Raw genomic sequence first — 20,533 nt, 5'->3', positions numbered from 1 at the left:
TCTCACATAGAACTCTGGTTTAACTGATTTATCTTGGCTTGAAATAATTATGCTTTCTGTAAAAATTCTGTGTCCTTAAAGGAGACTTGAACATCATCCTTCAGATAGTGAGAATTGTAACTGAAAGTTGCTAATCATGGAATATATGCTGCCCCTGCTCTCTCCCCATCTTCATATCATTATCTAGGCCCCCACAGTGGCTGTGGAAAATGACCATTATTTCACCAAACACTTCTGTGATCCTCACTTGGCAATTCCACCAGAAACATGTTTAAGATTCAGTCGGAGTTTCAGGCTCATGCTGTTTTTAAATCTTGGCTCATTTATGCACTTGCTGTCTTACAGGTCCTCCTATCAGACTGATGGATGGTGAGAATAAGAAAGAAGGACGTGTTGAAATTTTTATCAATGGCCAGTGGGGAACCATTTGTGATGATGGATGGACTGACAAGGATGCTGCTGTGGTCTGCCGTCAGTTGGGATACAAGTAAGTAACAGCAAGATCAGAGACAGTTGCTGTAAATGTCAAGGGAGCCATTCAGACTAACCTAAAACATTTTCCCAGCTAATTGTTTAAGCAAAAAAGTTACATCATTTTTGCCCATGATAGCCAGAGAAATTTTTAAGAGGCATTGAATTTTCTTCTAGAACTCCTGTTGTGATTTTAATTTTCAAACAGATAGAAAATGAAACCAAAATAATGTGCAACCTAGTGTTTCTTAAATTCTTCTTTATTTTGAAACATGCATAAACATCAAAACAATAAAATTCAATGCATAAAAATGAAAGAGGAAATTTAAAAAATCAGAACTTGGATTTTCCATGGGGATTTTCCTGATAATTCAACATATCTTCAGCAAAACATTAACTAAATCCCTAGGAAATTAGCATCTATATGTGCCAGCTGTTGTTCAGTGACTCAACCTTATTTTTCCTCTGGAGGCTTTGCATCCAAATGTCATTCCAGAGTTTACCACAAGAGTACATTCTGGGAGTACAATGCTGTCTTTTGGTTGATGCAACATCTGCTCTGTAAGCTAAATATTAAAGATCATGTGGCACCATTTTGAAGAAGAAAAGTGGAAGTATGCCTGGTATTCTGGTCATCAATCATTCTTTCACCAACTCTCCTGGAGAAGTTTATTTAGTCTTTGCCGTATTGTTTAAGCCAAAAAAATTACATCATTTGTGGCTATTTAAATCAGAAACAAAATCACATTCCGTACATTGTCTTACATGAAGTGAAATTTGTTGTTTTGTGGCAGCAGGTCTATGTAATGTCATAAGTTCCTCCACTGTCCTGTAACGAGTTTGTACATTCTCCCCGTGACCACTTGCATTTCCTCCGTGTGCTCTGGATTCCTCCCACAATCCAAAGATGTACAGATTACTAGGTTAATTAGTCACATGGGTATATTTGGGTGCTGCAGGCTCATTGGACCTGGAGAGCCTGTTACTGTGCCGTAACTCTAAAATATTTTTGCTTTAAATTACAATGTACTGTAAATAAATAGTGCAAGAAAGGAATAATAATTTACAGTTTCATGGACCATTCAGAAAACTGATGGTGATGGGGTAGACATGGTTTCTGTATCACTGAGGTTGGGTTTTCAGGCTCCTGTAGCTCCTTTCTTATGGAAATAATGAGAAGAGGGCATGTCTGGATGGTTATGGTCCTTTAATGATGGATGCCATCTTCTCCAGGCACTGCCTTTTAAAGATGTCCTTGATGGTGGGGGTGTTGTGCCTACAACACTCTGCATCATCTTGTGATTCTATGCTATGCAACCAGTCAGAATACTTTCCACCATTCTGTACATCTATGAAAATTTGAAAGGATCCTTGGTGACATACCAGATCTCCTCAAGCTCCTATCAAAATGGAGCTGCCTGTGTGTCTTCTTTGTAATTGCATCAATGTGGTGAACCCAGGAAAGATCCTCCAAGATGCTAATGCCTTGGAACTCAAAGCTGTTGACCACTGACCATTCAATGAAGACAGGTACATGCTCTCCCTTCCTTGAACCCATAATCAATTACTTAGTTTTGCTGACATTGAGTGTGAGGTTGTTGTTGCAACATGACTCAACCATTAAATTTGTAAATTAATAAAACACAGAGAAAATTTTCAATGGCAGAATTCTCTTTGTGAGTTTAGGTGTTCTACCAGGTAGAAAATGAGACCACATTACTGTTTATTTTGCTGTGCACATATAGTTTGCTCTTTTCTGACATTATGATAGTACTATATAATTTTTGACTGCATTAACTGGTGAACTACCTATATTCTGTGTACATCATATGTACTGTGTCGCTCTGTCACCATGTGGTAAGGGGGTCTGGAAGATTAAACATGCCGCTGAGCCACCGATCCAAGACTGGAAATCTAACACAAGATTTAGCGTGGGGGACTGGTAAGATCAATAGTGAGAAAAAAAATCTAACTTCCACAAGCAGAGTTCAATGAAGTGTGGTGAATGTCTGTATCATAAGTATACGTGATTTCAGCCCTCCTTGAGCTAGGATACCAACAACATTGTCGGAAGTATTCAGAAAAGTTACAAATTGGCAGTCATTGACAATAATTATAATGCAGTAATTGGCAATCTGAAGTAAAGTCTTGCGAACCCAGATTGGGATGATTCTCCGTGATCATTTTGAGTTTCATTTTTAGGGCGGCGCGGTAGCATAGTGGTAAGCACAATGTTTTACAGTTCCAGCGATACGCATTCAATTCCCGATGCGGCTTGTAAGGAGTTTGAACTTTGTCCCTGTGACCGCTTGGGTTTCCTCCCACAGACGTACTGGCTAGTAGGTTAATTGGTCATTGTAAATTGTCCCATGATTCGGTGCGGGTTAAATCAGGTATTGTTGGGCAGTGTGGCCCAAAGAACCAGAAGGGCCTGTTCTGCGTTGTATCTGAATTAATAAATAAATAAATAAATAAATAAGCATGGCAAGCATTAGGAAAATGAAATTGACTCAAACAAATGCATTTAAAAGTGCATTAAAGAAATCCACAGCTATTAATCTAAAGCTAAAGCTGGATATGAGAGTGCCACACAGTATATCATCACTTCTCTCTTTTTTATGAAAAGAATCATTAAACGCATTAGATACAAAGAAAGTTATTTTAGATGATATATGAAGGCCCCTGGGGAAACAGAAATACAAGCTGAAAGCTAGATTAGCTATTTTCTGTGTTGGCATCTACTAAAGCAAAATGTGCAGTCTGCCAGAAATACAACACAATCCTCTAAAGCAAGATGCATTTTCCACAAGATGCAGAGGTTGAAGGGAGCCAACTCAGCAATAATCATGCCAAATCTTTACTTACATTTGGAGAGGTCAAGCAGTGTATGTAGAAGATATGATGAAAACTTGGAGCCCAGCTAAAATTATTGGTAAAGCCAAATCCTTACAACTGTATATCATCAGTGGGTCAACTGATGAAGTGGAAACAATTCTAACAATGACTTACAAAGAGCTGAGGAGAAAAACACGATAATGACAAAAGTCTGTTTAACTTTAACAGCATCAAGGAAAGCAAACAGCACAACACCAAAGAAATGCCCTAACTCATTGCAGAGAAGAATAATTTGCGGCTAAACTTGTCTTCAGACACAACCATGTTGGATAATTCCCCTTTATTTTCTTCTTGGCTTTCTTCTACATTTTTTGTGCTTTTTTGTGTGCTCAAAGTCACTTATGTCAATGATAAATCATTTCCCTTTATGAAATAGGTAGTTGACATGAAGTTCCCTAGGTGTCCCACACTGAAATCCTTGCATTCAAGGAAATGCTGTGATCCAGTGGAAAACACAAAAGCTGATGGCTTCTGTGCATAGGACATACTGGACATCTTGAAATCATGCTGGCATTCAAACTGTCCACCTTGCCTGTTTCCTTGTGCAGTGCAGAATGTATAAGAGGCATGTAAATTTCATGTTGTGATATAGCCAGTCGTTGAACAACAAATTGCACCGCTCTCAAACCATGGTGCCATGTGACTTGCAAGCGGAAGAGACAGAATTCTGATATGACCAGGTGTAAGACACAGTGTAACAATACCTTGGCCTGTCATGAGCTGAAGCATTTCAACGATGCTAGGGAGGGAAATCCACAGAAGTACCCATCCTCCTCTCCACATTAGCGGCATATCAAAGTCATCAAAAAGATAACGAGAAGGGAAAATAGAAATAAATGAAGAGCACAACAAAAGCCATTATTGCACACAGACATAGGTACTGTACCTGAAAATTAAATACAATCTGACACCAGGTTTATGAAAAAACAAGCTCCAAGACAGTCTCATTGCACTGAATTTGGTGGGCAGAACCATAGACAAAATCAAAAGAAGGACACAAGACTATGTCTACCCCACCAATGAATATGAATACAAGTGTGCGCCGCTTAATGTCCATTCAGACAACGTCTGATCGCATATACGTCCGTAGACCCGATCAGAGAGCGTGACGTAGCGGACATAACCAATCTCGTGTATCGCGTGTCCCTTGAGTGTAGTAGTGTTATCTCTCTGTTTAATTTTCTTTCAAAAATATTACCGTAAAGTGCATCATGGCTTCCAAACGCAGCAAAACCACCCCTAGTGATGTATTCGTCCCCACTTACTAGCAGGAAGCATTATAGCAGTTACATAAACCTTTTCATTTTTTAAATGGGTAAGTATTAGCAAATTAAGTATGTGTTCTAGTTTTTTTAAATTATACAATCTTTTGATTAGATTCTGTTATCTAAGGATTTTTTGTTATCTCAAATATAAAGGTAATGGATTTTTAAAGGTGCAACCTTCTTGTCATTGAATCACGAATCTCTGCTTTGCTTCTCACTTAGATTCAAATGCTAGACTCTTTTATAATCTTTTATAAACTTTAAAATAAATGATCATGAAAATCAAAGTTTCTTGCTTATTCTTGAACTCCTAAAAGAAACCATGGATCGAAAATTACAGAGGTCCTGCAGCCTGTACCATCACCTTCAATTCCCTAATCTTTCAGAAATGAATCTAACTTTACTTGAGATATTTATAATAATCTGGTCCCTTGTTCCTTTTTTGCCAAACAGTTCCAAAACCTGTAAATGTCAACCATTCATAAATAACTAGCCTCACTGACCACTTCATGACTTGTAAGGAATCTATTATTAGCAATTGTACTCTTGGGAGTTCTTACTTCCTGCTCAGGAATTACTATTTTATTTTGAATAAAATTGGTAACAATGTTTTAAATAGGCCCACAGCAGGAAATTCCACTGGCTTTTAGCAGAATTAGGTTACTGTTGGGTAATCACAGCTGCTCCAGAAATGAACTGAAATATGCCACAATTATTTCTGCTTTTACTGAACTTTTCTTTAGCTTTTATTTCAACTTTTTGCAGAACTCAGCTTTGCCTCTTCAGATAAATCTCAGACTACTATCAATACTGTAAAAAGCTCTGCTCTGGGCAGCATTTCGCAGATAGAAGCTCGGTTGCACCATAAGCAAAGGTCTCTAAACTTCATAGCAAGATCCTTTTATAGACAGTACACCATCCACAGATTTTGAATTTTCAGTTGATTTATTTTTTAGCCCCGAAGGTGACGGTGTTGGTGCTTGTTAGTTGAATTACTTTCTCCAGTCTCTGTATTAGGCTCTACAACCCAGATGTAATGGTGCCAAACTGGAAATGGAGCTTGTACAAATCTACTTAGTTTCAAAAGTTGCTTGAACTCCTTCACCTTCTCATCTGGTAGCTGTGTGAATTCACACATAACCCATTGGAAGTGGATGTATCAGTTTAATGTGAATTTGTTTCTTACAGTATTTAAAAAAGCTTATACTGCCTGAGGTCAGGGTTCAGAATGCCTAAAGATCTTTACCTTTGGAAAGCTACATCCAGCCTTCCTTCTTTTGGTTTTGTATCTAGGCAATGGACTGACAGAAGAGGCCAGGACTATATCAAAATGAAGGCATGGTGAATCTCTTTATCCAGTCTAGCAGACTTTGCACCTGATTGAAATGCAAGTCTTTATTTATTCCAAGATGCCATAGAGATCTGACAATGTAGGGAGTGGTGGTGGAATGTTTGGGAGTAAACTCTTTGTGGAGGGTTGGAGGGATTCCTGATGCAACAAGTGTCAGTAGTGCTGATTATGAAGGGCGCAGCATTGAACAAAATGTTAACCACAGCCATGATGTTCTGTTCCTATGGCAGAACTGTGTAGATATTAGGCTTAATGAGAATACAAGGCCTTTTCAGGTTTGTGGGTTGCCCATATCTAGTGTTGTGGATCCTGCAGCAAAGATAAGTGGGCTACTTGGTATGTGTAGTTGTTTCCACCTTCCCTCTGACTGGACTTACGAAGTTCTCGTTCCCCTCCATTTTAAGACTGTCATTGATCTATCAAAGCAGTTCACTTCCCTTGGATACTAGGAAAACAATGGTTCTACTGGTAAAGCAGCATTCAAGGCTAACAGTGTACATAAGTACTGAGTTTAAAGAAGACGTGCAATGTCAGAACTCATCGGCTTACACAAGTGTTGTTCAAAGTAGAGTGCAGACTCAGTGCTCTATATGGGACTGGGAGAGGGGGAGCAGGTGATTGAGCTGTTCTCTGGAGCCAGCAGTCTCATGTAAGTGTTCTGATGAGGCTATGTACTGCTCCTGTTTGACATTTCAGTTTATTCCCGCTTAGTCAGGTTCCTTCTACAAACTCTTCAACTAAAACAAATTGAGGACAGCTTGTAGCCCAGAATCAGCAGAAGTTCATCCATCTAGTCCACCAGCTCATCCGTAAAACATTCTCATGGTCAAGAAACAATTTTTAACCCTCCCAACCACTGACACCTCCTCCCCACCACCCTCACCCAATCCACCTATTAAGTGGCTCTTTTTGATCTCTTTCAGCCACATCTATAATCCCCAGCTGAATTCTTCAATCTCCTCTTGACTTTCGGATGTCTTTAGGCATTCCTAATCTCTCCCTGTCTTTCCAGTTGCACAGAGTTTTTCTGATGTCAGGATCAGGTTTATTACCTGTGACTTGTAAGTTATGAAATCTGTTTTGTAGCAGCAGTACAGGTCAAAGATGTAAAATTGCAATAAATTATAAAAGAAAATAATGCAAAACAACAAAACAGTGTTCATAGGTTCAGGCCCATTCAGAATTCTGATGGCAGAGGGGTAGAAGTTTCTCTTGAATTGTTGAGTGTAGCCCCTGTAGCTCCTCCTCATGGCACTAACAAGAAGAGGACATGTCCTGGAGGGAGTTTAACTCTGAGATTAATCTTACCAGGCTTTGCTCTGTCTGACCTCCATTCTCGTTTCCCCACCCTTCCCTACCCACTCTCTGGCATTGGATCCTGGATTCCCTACCTCAGCCCAAGGCTGGCAACCATGTTGAACAGACTAGCAGTGGCTTAATAACAAGCAAATTCAATTAGACTGTGGGGATAGTGTTTCTGAATTTGGCAAGGTTTGCCTTTACTCTAGTTGTCCAGATTTGTAAGCCCTCATTTCTAGATATGAGCATACAAAAAAAAAGGGACATGAATCTAATGACTGATCTAGCCTGTCTGATCAAGTAATGATGCTTGGGGATCATAGTCCTTAGACTCTCCAGCCTTCCTTGAATCATTAATCTTGAGGAGAGCTGTACAAGCAATATACTACAGCAGTGAGAAAATTACAATGGAATGTCTTAAGACTAGAATAGTAAGTGCAAATTGATGAAGATGACATCTGATTGAATGGAGCACATAAATCCTACATTTTGTTACACTGTAGAATTGCATAAACGTGTAACTTTTATGGTCAGCACATGGACTTCAAAGTAGTCAGTCAGTGAAGAATGGCCAGTGCGTGCTAACGTTAAACATCATTTAAACACTATGACACTTCCATGGAAAAGAGCAAGGCTGAAAATGTGTTAATAATAAAAAGAAACTAATACAAGTCTGATGTCTTCTAACTGTTGCATTTTTTTCTAAGGGGCATAGCCAAGGCAAGATCACTGGCTTATTTTGGAGATGGTGTGGGTCCAATACACATGGATAATGTGAAATGCACTGGGAGTGAAGAGTCACTGGAAGATTGCCACAAACAGGATATTGGAACACATAACTGTCGACACAGTGAGGATGCAGGAGTGATCTGTGACTATAGTGATAAATCAGCAGCAAGCATAGGCAACAGAGGTGAATATCAGTCACTTTTTTTAAAATAGGATGTTTAGCCAAGTAGAGAGGAAAAAATAAAATAAAGGAGATGATAGAAATCTGAGACAAAAACAAAGTTCTGAAAAAAACTCAGTGGGGAGAAACCAAGTTAGTTTGTTAAGTTTGTGGATTTTCATCAGAACGACATTGACTTGATTTGTTAGCTCTGTATATCCCTCCACAGATAACTACTTGAGTATTTCTGTTATTCTCTGTTTATTTTTAAATATTGTAAATAAGTAATAAGCAAAATAATGCATTTGCTGGAAAATTGAGTTTAACCTGAAGTTTCCCTTCTTGTTACCCTCTCTACAGGTACTGCAGAGTATTTGCTACAATTTTTGATTGCTCTAAATGGATCTACTAAGTTAATCCTTCAATCTGATAGGTTACTGGGTGTGAAATAGAGGAATAAAATTAAATAAACTATGGTACTGTTGCTCCCTAAGTATTTGGATTTATTTTTCTATCACATACTATTGCAACATAAGGTTTGGAAGCATGAATAGTAAAGGTTATTAGTTAGATATTATCACTAGGAAAAGAGCATCAGAATTTGTGGTGACTGTCTATTTCATTCATGCCCCCACCCCGACCCATTCCCTGACTATGTATGCTCTTGTCAAAAAGCAGTCACTGTGATTCAGCTGACACTTAAGTGTAGCTGCTGCACTGAACCGGGTTTATGAATACTCCAAGCAGATGGCAAGGTGTGCAGGGTAAAAGAAACACTGTAGGACCAGAAACACAATGCCCATTAATCAAACATTAGGAGCCTGAAGAAACCCACAGCCAATGCAACCTGGTCCTGCTGTCAGAACTGAAGGAATAGCACACTAGCACCAGACAATAGTACATGACCTTAGAATGAAAAGGCAGAAAAAATGGTCATGTGGAGAGGATTCACCTGACTGTTTTCAATCATTGGCGCAGCGCTAAATAGCTAGTTTTGTTAATGTTTCAGTCAGTGACCCTTTGGTCTGATGTCTCTACACAGATGGTACCTGCTTTGTTAAGTACCCATAGCACTTAATGTTTTTTTCATATTTCTAGTATGCACAGCATTTTGCTTTTGTGCTGAATGATTGATGGTGCACAGTAGAGAAATCGGAAGGAGTTCTCTGTACTTCATTGTAATGATTGGGACAAAGAGCTTTATAATTACCAGCCTGCTGGCATGAGAACATTACTATCAAGATGCACATACAATTTGTGTATTTTTACAGGCTGTGAGATTCCTGAATTTTTGTGATGCAAGTAGCAGAGAATTGCTAGTAGATTATTCTGTACAAAAACAGGTTTTAAATCATGCAGATTTTTAAAATAGTTTGTAAGTATGTGACATCAATCCCACCAAATATTAACTTGAGTAATATTCAAAAAAAGAATTAATTGTATTTCTATGGCCTGTAGAGTACAAAATTGGACAACGCAGATATCTGACTCACAACTACTTCTTTTCAGTTGTGAGTTTGGGTTAAGTCAGGACTCCCATTTATTTCTAACAGTATAGCTAGCAGGAGTATAGAAAGATCTTACCCTAGCAAAACAGGAGCCAGTTGCTGGCAGAGCCATCGGCTACATCAATGCTGAGGTGGTTTTCTTCTGTTTGTGACTCTCAAGCATAAGCAATCATATGTGTGAAACAAATGGAAGAAATTCAGTCATGTGGAGGAAAATTAGATAGGCTCTATTACATATATGCAATTCTTCTTCCCTATATACTCTGCACTTGTAGTCATTTACCAGCTGGCACTATCAGAGGAAAATATGTCCAACTACCTTCTCCTCTGTTCATATTTCAAAGCACCCAATGACTGATTTTCTAGGCAGCATCTATACTTTGAAACTGTTTGAAAAATGATGGTTTCATTTTATCTTGCATACACCTTCTCAAAGTCACTGAAAATGGTCTGATTTCCTGTTGCAAGTTTCTTGGGAGATTGGTGGCCCAAATGTAGAAAAGGCAATAAAGAAAATATTCTACAATACACAACATTGTTTTGGGAGAATTTAGCAATTGTGCACTAACATTTCCAGTAGGTATGTAGCAAACTCCAGCAGAAATTTAGGACACCAAAACTTAGATGTAAATCACATATATACATGATAAAATGTGCCTAACTGGCAATGTGATCCATGGATCATGCTCTTCGTAAATAGGCTTTATTATGAATTGCTTTTGACAATTCCATGGTCCCGTTGAGGATCTGCTTTCAGTGGGAATGCATCTTGTGGTGCTACAGGCATTTTTACTGAGGGCTTGTAAACGCTGTCATCCTGAAACTGTCTAATGAAGAAACCTCCTCACATCTGCTTTCTAAATTGCTGTCTTCTCATTCTGAGACTGAGCTTTACCAGCCAGTGGATACATTCTTCCATCATCTATTGGTTTCTGAATTGTTTACGTTTCAGTGAGATGGCCTTTCATTCTTCTAAATTCTTGGGAACGTAAGCCTGGTATGCTCATTCTATCCTGAATGAATATTCTCTCCAGCCCAGCAAACAGATTAATAAGATATATCTAAACTAATGTTTTCAATTACAGTTGGATCTAAAGTTTATGATAATCTGTAGGTGCTAAGGAAGCAATGAAAGATATGAACAGTTGAATGAGGTGAAATGGGAAGAAGCTTGGAAAATGTTTAGATAAAAAGCCATTAACTCAGTAATTAGCTCAATAATTTGTACAGAGAAATTATTCTATTTCTGACATTGTAAACAAGCATTCATTATAATGTAGAAATTGAATGTTTTCCCTTCAATGTTTAAAGCTTCTGTAAAAAAAAATTCCAATATAAATAACTCTGAGCATCATTGCTTTTAAACTTTTAGGCTCCATGAATTCTCTCTGTGGCTTACGATTGTTAAACCAACGGCAAAAACGAATCATTGGTGGGAAAAAATCTTTAAGGTCAGTAAATAAATTATTGCATAAAGGAAATATCTCTAGGAAATCCTTATATCGGTAATTTTCTGTATATCTAATGTAACATTCCTAAATCAGATTGTCAAAATATATGTGAAAATGATTGTCTTGTTGCTTCTGTCAGTATGCTAAAGCAAATACATTAAAGATTTACAGAAAGGTCTGTCACAGTATTTGAGAGAATTAACACAGATGCAAGTTTCTTAGGCTGGTTAGTCTCATTTGATTTGATACTGGTGTGGATTTAGTATGACACTGAGTATTGAGCTAAACAATTCTTAATGAATGGCTATGGGATCAGAAAAGCTATCATATAGATGTTCAGCTTGATTTACAATAGGGGTAATTTACATTAATGTAAACTTCATTATGAACTTCACACAGACAGCACCCAAGGTCAGGAGAAAAGCAGGTGTCTGGAACTGCTGGGAATGGAGTAGCTAGCCAGGTTCCTGCTGCTGATCACAGTGACAACGTCTGATCTGTATGCACCTGCTGTCATTGAGTGAAAATATGAACTGACTTAGCTCTGCTTTCAGTCATGGCCGAGTGTTGCTTCAATCGCCCGGAACACCACCTCAAGTGATGGTTTTAGACTGCTGGCAATGGTTAAATAGAAATGGTTGCTAATAAACTCCAGATCCATCAATAGACTAAGAGCTTAATGAAACTAATCAGAACTGGAAAGATGTTGGTCTGTACTGAACAGCTTCCAATACTCAGGAACATTTTGAGCCTCTGTGACCAGTGATATAAGTAGCAAGCACAATGTGTAAATTTGTTCAAGGCAACACACACAAAATGCTGGAGGAGCTCAAAGCAACTCTGGAAAAAGGTACAGTCAATATTTCAGGCCGAGACCCTTCAGCAGAAATGGAGAAAAAAAGAAGTCCTGCCAAAGGGTCTCAGCCCGAAACGTCGATTGTACTGTTTTCCATAGATGCTGTCTGGCCTGCTGAGTTCTTCCAGCATTTTGTGTGTGTTGCTTGGACTTGCAGCATCTACAGACTTTCTCTTGTTTGGGGTTTAAAATTGTTGTTTTGACATTAGGCTAGAGTTCAAAGAAGGTTCAAGCTGCACCCCAGATATTTGAGAACATGAATAAGACTAATCAAATTCAGAAAGTGTAGCATTTTTGCAGGTCCAGTGCTTCAGATAAAAGACTAAATTGTGGTCTCACTTGCTCCTTAAGGACATAAAAGAGCCAAGGTACTGCTTTAGTAAGATGAAGAGTGCTTCATCTCTATGTCCAAGACTATTTCTCAAACAATATTATCAAAAAGTAATTCCCTGGTTTCTTTGTCATTTGTAGAACTTACTGTACAAATTGACACACCTAAGTGTAAGGAAGTGTGTTTTCTTGTACTAGAGAGTGATACCAATGATAGCAATGACATAAATAATACAAGTGATACAGTAATTCAGTGACTGAAAGGTGCTTTGGGATAGTCTAAGGTATGAAAAGGAATGATAGAAATGCATTACAGAAAGGACCGGCACTTTTATACACTGCAATTTAGCATAATGAAAAATACTTCTGCAATTATAAACAGATGGAGAGAAGAATAATAATAAGTCAAATAATAGACCTGGATTCCACTTGGATTCAGATCTTCAGTTTGGTAGATAATGAAAATGCAGTGGAAACACACATTTAATTCCTTATGCAAGCTAGCAAAGCAGCAACAGATGAGATCTCGTGACACACCTGCAAGGGTTAGATTTTCTGTCAGTGTGGGTGACAAAATCCATGTGCTGGCCTTTCTGTTGTGTTTGCTGGGCCCCTGATGATTAATGTTTGGCTTCCTGCCTTACACAGGGGCGGGTGGCCTTGGCAGGCAGCCATCCGACTGAGAGCGTACCATGGAGAAGGGAGACTGCTGTGCGGTGCCACTCTCATTGGCAGCTGTTGGGTCCTGACTGCAGCTCACTGCTTTAAAAGGTCAGTCTTCTAATTGAAATAATTTAATCAGCATAATTAAAAGGAAATAATGATCTTTCTCTCTGGAGGACTATGGTAGGCTGGTATAATTTGCAGCAATTGGCTTTGAATGGCTTGATGGAAGGCAGGTGTTAGTCTATATATGTGTCAAATTACTCAGAATTAATAGAGTTCCTGTTGAAAGAATCACATCAGTTGGAAAGACTCCTTGTTTGCAGCAAAGACTTCTTTAAAATGTTTTGGCTCCAATTCATTTTTAGGTGGAATGGATTATTTTGTAATAGGAAGAAGCACTGTGGAGACCAAGGGTACAAAATGTACTCTGGCAGTAGAATATCACCAAGGGTAGCTCAGTACACCACCTCTTACTGAGTCCTGAGGGCACAGGTGACAGTCAAGTTCTGCAGCAGATGCTGAGAGAATAATAGTGAGGAAAAATAAACTGGATGATCTGTAGTGAATGACTCAACTTTTGACACCCCAAATTTATTCTACATCAACAAACTGAAGACATGATGCAATGCCTTCCATTTATCTGGGAGCATTTAACTCTACCAACAATCACAAAACTCAGAACTTCCTGAGTAAAGCCATTTGCTTGATTGGTGCTCTATCCATTACACAGGAATGGATAAAGACCATTCTATTAAACACCATTACTGGTATACTGTGGCAGCTCCTCTCAAGCGTGACCACTGTCATCTAGAAGGATAAAGGCACATCATTTAGGAAACACCATCATTTTCAAGACCACCTCCACATTACACACCATCCTGACTTGGAAAAATATTACTGTTCTTATATTGTGACTGTATCAAAATCCTGGAACTCATTACCACCACTCACAACACCTGTTCAAGAAAGTGGCTGTCCTTCACCGTCTCAAGGACAATTAAAAATGTGGAATAGTTGCTGACTTTGCCATTGATGTAAACATGCTATTAATTAACAATACAAAGAGAGCTGTGATAGTTTGACAATCATACCAGTGCCCAACCTGCTCTTCTGAGCAGTGTGAGCTGCCTCAATGACTATCACCCAGTGGCACTCACATCTGCTGTGATGAAGTGCTTGAGGGGTTGGTCATGGCAGTAAACAACTCCTGCCTAAGCAAGGACTTGGACCCGCTGCAATTAGCCTGTCATCACAATAGGTCTATAGCGGACACAATCTCACTGGCCTTGGATCATCTAGACAATAGCAATACATACTGTTGCTGTTTATTAATTACAACTCAGCGTTCAACACAATCATACCCTCAGTTCTAATCAACAGGCTTCAAAACCTGGGCCTCTGTACCTCCCTCTGCAACTGGATCCTTGACTTCCTCACTGGGAGACCATAGTCTGTATGGATCATAAATAACATCTCCTCCTTGTTGACAGTCAATACTGCCACAGCTCAGGATGCATGTTTAGTCCACTGCTCTACACTCTCTACATCCACGATTGTGTGGCTAGGCACAACTCAAACGGCATCTATAAATTTATTGATGGCACAACTATTGTTTGTAGAATTTCAGATGGAGGTGAGGAGGTGTGCAGAAGCAAGATAGATCAGCTGGTTGAATAGTGTTGCAGCAACAACCTTATAGTCAATGTCAGTAAGACCATGGAGTTGATTCAGACTTCAGGAAGGGGAAGTCGAGGAAACACACACCAGTCCTCATCAAGGGATCAGCAGTGGAGACATGAGCAGTTCCAAATTCCTGGGTGTCAACATCTGTCAGGATCTATCCTGGGCCCAATACAATGATGCAATTACAAAGAAGGCATGACACCAGCTGTTTTTCACTAGGATTTTGAGAGGAACTGGTACGTCATTATAGATTGGAGCAAATTTCTACAGACGTACCATGGAGAACATTCTAACTTGTTACTTCGCCAACTGGTATGGAGGGGCCACTGCACAGGATTGAAAAAGTCTATAAGATGTTGTAAACTCTGCTAGCTCCATTGTGTATGGATGCCTCCCCAGCATCCAGGACATCTTCAAAAGGCAACGCTTCAGAAAGCCGTCATTCATCATTAAGGCCCCCCATCATCCAGGACATACCCGCTTCTCAATGCTACCATCAAGGAGGAGATACAGGAGTCTGAAGACCAATACTCAATGTTTCAGGAACAACTTCTTCCCCTCTGCCATCAGATTACTGAATAAACAGTACCTCAATATTTTTGTCCTCTTTTTTGCACCACGTATTGAATTGAATTTTCCTTTTTATATGTAGAGTATACTTCTTACTGTAATTGATAGCTTTTTATTATTAAGTATTGCACAGTACTGCTGCTACAAAACATAAATTTCATGACTTATGCCAGTGGTATGAAACCTGATTCTGATTCTGATCAGGGGCAGGTGTTATGTTACAAGACGTGGATGAAGAGTGAGAAGTTCAATTAGGGTGTGGTCAAGTTCTGTAATTATAACATGAAGTTCCATATGCCATCAGCTGCACCAATAGACACAGACTCTTTTCCAAGTACCACAACCAGAGCACTCATCTACCAGCAATCTGTCAATCAGCATTCACACCTAACCTCATGAGGGGCCAGAAATGAGATTGTGGCCAATGGTAGAGGGAAACCACAGAAGTTGATGGTGTCCTCACATCTTGTTCTCCTTTTGTTTTCTTCTTCCACTTTCCTCTCTGTGTTATCCACCTCCCAACCACAATCTCACATGCAGCTCTTACATTGCCACTACAGCATCAGACCCCTGCCCATTACCATTCTCCACCATTAACAGAGTGCTTTTCCTCTCTAAGATAGTCAGGAAGTGCAGTCTGGCTATACGGGAAAGAGTGAAGTTGAAAAACACTCTATTTTTAATCCCTATCTAATAGCTCAGGCACTGACAGTTATAGAGGTTACGTTAGAGAAGGGATTTACAAATGGTAAGACACCAAGCATAGGTGGCCTGCAGGGGAAGGGAAATAGTGTAGATGCCAGATCATGAAATGTAGCAGATTAGAAAAGGCTGCAGATGTGCTTCTCAATATGAAACTGGTGGGCTACTGCTTCCACTTGTACGTAGAGCCCACCAGCTTCAGATAGCCAGTGTCACAAGTTTCATTGTAGCACATGCAAAGCACAAATAAAATCTTATGCTGCATTTACTTCCAAGATTCAAGCTCAGGCATCTATCATCATGGGTGCAGATACCAGCATTCAAGGAGTTTCCTGGGTGTTGCAGAAATGGAGAGATTACTAAAGCTGCTGAAGGACATCTGGAGGGGAATAGTGGCAGCACTGTGGAGCGTGGATCTGCTGTCCACTCTCATAATGGCAGCCCCTTTACCAGGACATGGTGTAATCTGTCAACTAGCACAGACTGCTCCAGTTCCTGTTGGGTACATGCAGTCCAATGCTGGGTCTTCAATGTGTAGCTGACTGCCGTCTTACAGTTTCAATTTCTCCACTGAAAGTCATCATCCTTCAACCAGTCACACACTGTCACTGGGACTAAGCTGCTAGAAAATTATGTCAGGCAAAGGAAGATGTAAGTCAACCACTCCAGCCCCAAGACATCAAAGCAGGTGTTTCTGAGATAGGGTCATAGGTATAGATACTTCCACCTATTCCATCAAAGTATTATAGTTGGGCATTGCGGTTGTTCGCACAGTGTTCAATTCCATTTGCAATTCCTTAGCAAGAAAGGTCATTCCATGCTTGTCTGCAGCAAGACCTAAACAGCAAACACGCATGGGCTAATGTGTGGGTAGTAATATTCATGTTGCAAAGTGACAGGCAATGCCCGTCTCAACAAGAGAGTCTAATCAAATCAACAGCATTAGTGTTCCCAAGTCATCTACATTAATGCATTGCAAGATAATCTTGTTCTCCTTTGAATATTAAGTGCTGGTTCCTTCTATCCTATTAGGTTACCTGTGTGTGAAATGCATTGAAATAAAATAGGTCATTCAGTATAGGCATTAAAGGAATGCACAGCTGTTATTAGTTGATGTTTGTATTCATGTTGACATGCTTTTCATTTATATGTTTAATAATGTAAGCTAATTGTTGACATTGAGTGTTGGTGAAGTATCCCAGATAGTGTCCCACAGTGATTCTTTCAATATCCAGCAGCACCAATAGCTTTAAGTAGCATTCACAATGCTAGGCAATGACATTTACTTCCAATCATGTTGAGGTAATTAAGCAAGGGCAGTGGGTCAAATGCTCAGCACTAAACTGTAGTGCAGCTTCATTAAAGAGCAATAACATGCTTTCTGAATGGTTTTTGAACCCATTAATGGTTTCCAGAAGCTCTTTATAACGTGTTTGATTTTCATTATCAAAATGGTTCCATGCACTAAATGTAGGCTAAACAATATTTCAAGAATCCATATTAGTTGATGAGCTCCTGAAGGAGATCTCAAAGTCATCCATTGCATTTATTTCAACTAAGCAACTACAATTTTAACTACTTTCAAAAATGAAATGTTGTTAAAGAAAATATAAGTAAACATTACAATTAACAAATGAAAAAATAATATTCTTCTTTCTTTTAATTGTTATTCCTTAATGCAGAATATGAAATATGCATCTTATTTTTCTCTAATTCTGCATAAGACACAAATTGTTCCACAAGTATATGAATTTCTGGCGGACTTGGTCCCAGAAAAGTCCGTGTTAAAATTTATCTGAGTTCAGAATCAGAATCAGTTTTAATGTCACCAGCCTATCTTGTGAAATTTCTTAACTGTGCAACAGCAGTACAATGCAATACATGATAATATATTAAAAAACTGAGAATTACAGTAAATAAATATATATATTAAATAGATAAATTCAATAAGTAGAGCAAAAATAGAAATTAAAAAGTAGTGAGGTAGTGTTCATGGGTTCAATGTCAATTCAAAAACAGATGGTAGGGGAGAAGAAGCTATTCTGGAATCATTGAGTTTGTGCTTTCAGGCTTCTGTACCTCCCCTCTGATGATAACAAAGAGAAGTGGACATGTCCTGGATGGTGGGCATCCTTAATGATAGACATTGTCTTTTTGAGGTAATGCTTCTTGAAGATGTCTTGGATGTTACGGAGGCTAGTACCCGTGATGGAGCTGACTAATTTTACAACTCTCTGCAACTTACTTAACTCCTGTGCAGTAGCCCGCTCCCCCAATACCAGACCATGATGCAACCAGTTAGAATGCTGTCCATGGTACATCTGTAGAAATCTTTGAGTGTTTTAGCTGACATACCAAATCTTCTCAAGCTCCTAACGAAATATCACCACTGGCTTGCCTTCTTTATAGCTTCATCAATATGCTTGGACCAGGTTACGTCTTCAGAGACATTAACACCCAGGAACTAGAAATTGCTCACATTCATCACTTCTGATTCCTCTCTGAGGACAGAGCGTCTTACTCTTTCTGGGGTCCACAATAAGCCCTTTCATCTTACTGACGTTGAGTGCAAGGCTGTTGCTGCGACACCACTCCACTAGCAGGTATATCAAACTTATGGATAACCTTTGAGCTATGCATAGCCACACAGTCATGGCTGTTGAGAGAGTAGAGCAGTGTGCTAAGCACACATCTGTAAGCCAGTGTTGATTGTCAGCGAGGTGGAGATTGCGGTCTTCCAGTTAGGAATTTGAGGATCCAGTTGCAGAGGAGGTACAGAAGCCCAGGTTCTGTAGCTTTTCAATCAGAATTGCAGGAGTGACGGTGCTAAACGCTGTAGTCAATAAACAACATCCTGACATGTCTTTTTGTATTGTCCAGGTGATCCAAGGCTGCATGGAGAGCCAATGAGATCACGTCTGCTGTAGACCTATTGTGAGAATAGACAAATTGCTGTGGAACCAGGTCCTTCCTGTGGCACATGAGTTGATTCTAGCCATGACCAACCTCTCAAAGCACTTCATTACCGTAGACATGAATGCTACTGAATAGTATTAGGGCATCTCCAACTGCTCTTCTTGGGCACTGGTATAATTGTTGCCCTTTTGAAGCAGCTGGCAACTTCCAACTGTAGCAATATGAGACTGAAAATGTCTTTGAAGACTCCCACCAGTTGGTTAGCACAGATTTTCAGAGTCTTACCAGGTAATCCATTGGGGCCTGTTGCCTGAAAGAGAGCCTGATGTCAGCCTCCATGACAGAAATCACAGGGTCACCGGGTGCTCATAGCTGTAGTTTTATTCTCCCTTTCAAAGTGAGTATAAAGGTCATTGAACTTGTCTGAGAGAGAACCATCACTGCCATTCATGATGTTGGGTTTCGCTTTGTAGAAAGTAATGACCTGCAAACCCTGCCAGAGTTGCCGCCAAACTCCTTGGAGTTGTTCCAGAGCTCCTGAAGTAGCCCTCTGCAAGTCATACCTGGTTTGACTAGATTATATTGCAGGCAACATGTGCTTTATGGATTATAGGTCTAAGGAATAGTTAGCCATGATCAGATTTCCTTTTAGAAACCACAATTATAAACATGCACAGTGCACATATGGTAGAACAATGGGGAATTCTTCCTTCAAGCTAGGCAATGGCAAGATATGAGCTGTTTTGTAGTTAATAAATCACAGTGTTGCTTTTCAGTAAAGGTTAATGAAAGGCACTCATCACAAGGCAAATTCACAATTTCACTCTGTTCTTCAGTGACAACGTACAGTGGAGGAAACAAATTACTATAGATGAGCAGCTATATTTATGTTGTACGCTCCTACAAGAAGCTTTCAAACCAGGACAAATGCATAGAACAAAAATGCTTTGTCTATAATTTGGTGCACATTACTGTCACGTACTGACACATAGAAAACATCAATGGAAGTAAAACAAGTTGTTTTCCTCTTCTCCCATATTTTGATATTGTTTTTACTTAGCTCTCCACAACTTGTCACTTTCCAAACAAACCTTACTTAGAATGTATCATGAAACAGGTGAATAAATTGTTCTTGTCAATGAATAAACTCCTCTTGGACTTCCAGCTGGGTACAGGTATCCATTATAACCGATGTTTTAATGACAAACTTTGCCAACTTCGTCAGGGATGATGCCTGGGCATGTCTAGTCCAGTGGTAATTTTCTCGACAAAATGTTGTGTTCAGATTATTTCAGAGTACTATTTCAGAATATTTCAGCACCACAATTAGTCAACAAGTATGAGAAATTTGTGTCAACTCAACTTATTTTCCTTTATAATGATGATGGAGAATGCAGAGCAATATAAGCAAAGTAATTGACATCAGTCATGGCCAGAAAGCTCACACAAAACTTTTATCTCCTCAGGATGCTGTAGACCTTTGGCTGGTCCTCTTTGAACCTCACCAATTTTATCGATACACCATAGGAAACATCCTATTCAGGTGCTTCATGACTTAATAGAACCAAGAACATAGAAGTCTACAGCACATTACTGCCCTTTGGCCCACAATGTTGTCCCAACTATGTAACCTACTCTAGAATCTGCTTAGAATTACCCTACCGCATAGCCTTCTATTTTA

At 39.4% G+C, this 20,533-nt stretch overlaps 1 protein-coding gene across 1 annotated transcript in view; it reads left to right on the top strand.

Annotated features, from left to right (window-relative positions):
• prss12 (serine protease 12) overlaps positions 1–20,533 on the top strand; it is a 144,075-nt gene that overhangs the window by 99,843 nt on the left and 23,699 nt on the right. The window contains exons 8-11 of the mRNA XM_073065160.1: positions 346–487; positions 7,989–8,194; positions 11,051–11,129; positions 12,964–13,086. Of these exons, the coding sequence (XP_072921261.1) occupies positions 346–487; positions 7,989–8,194; positions 11,051–11,129; positions 12,964–13,086 (550 nt within the window). The remainder of the gene's footprint in view (positions 1–345; positions 488–7,988; positions 8,195–11,050; positions 11,130–12,963; positions 13,087–20,533) is intronic.

The sequence above is a fragment of the Hemitrygon akajei genome, chromosome 13, assembly GCF_048418815.1.
Source record: "Hemitrygon akajei chromosome 13, sHemAka1.3, whole genome shotgun sequence".
Classification (NCBI taxonomy): Eukaryota; Metazoa; Chordata; class Chondrichthyes; order Myliobatiformes; family Dasyatidae; genus Hemitrygon; species Hemitrygon akajei.
The sequence above is the reverse complement of the archived record's forward strand: the minus strand, read 5'-3'. Positions and strand labels throughout refer to the sequence as shown.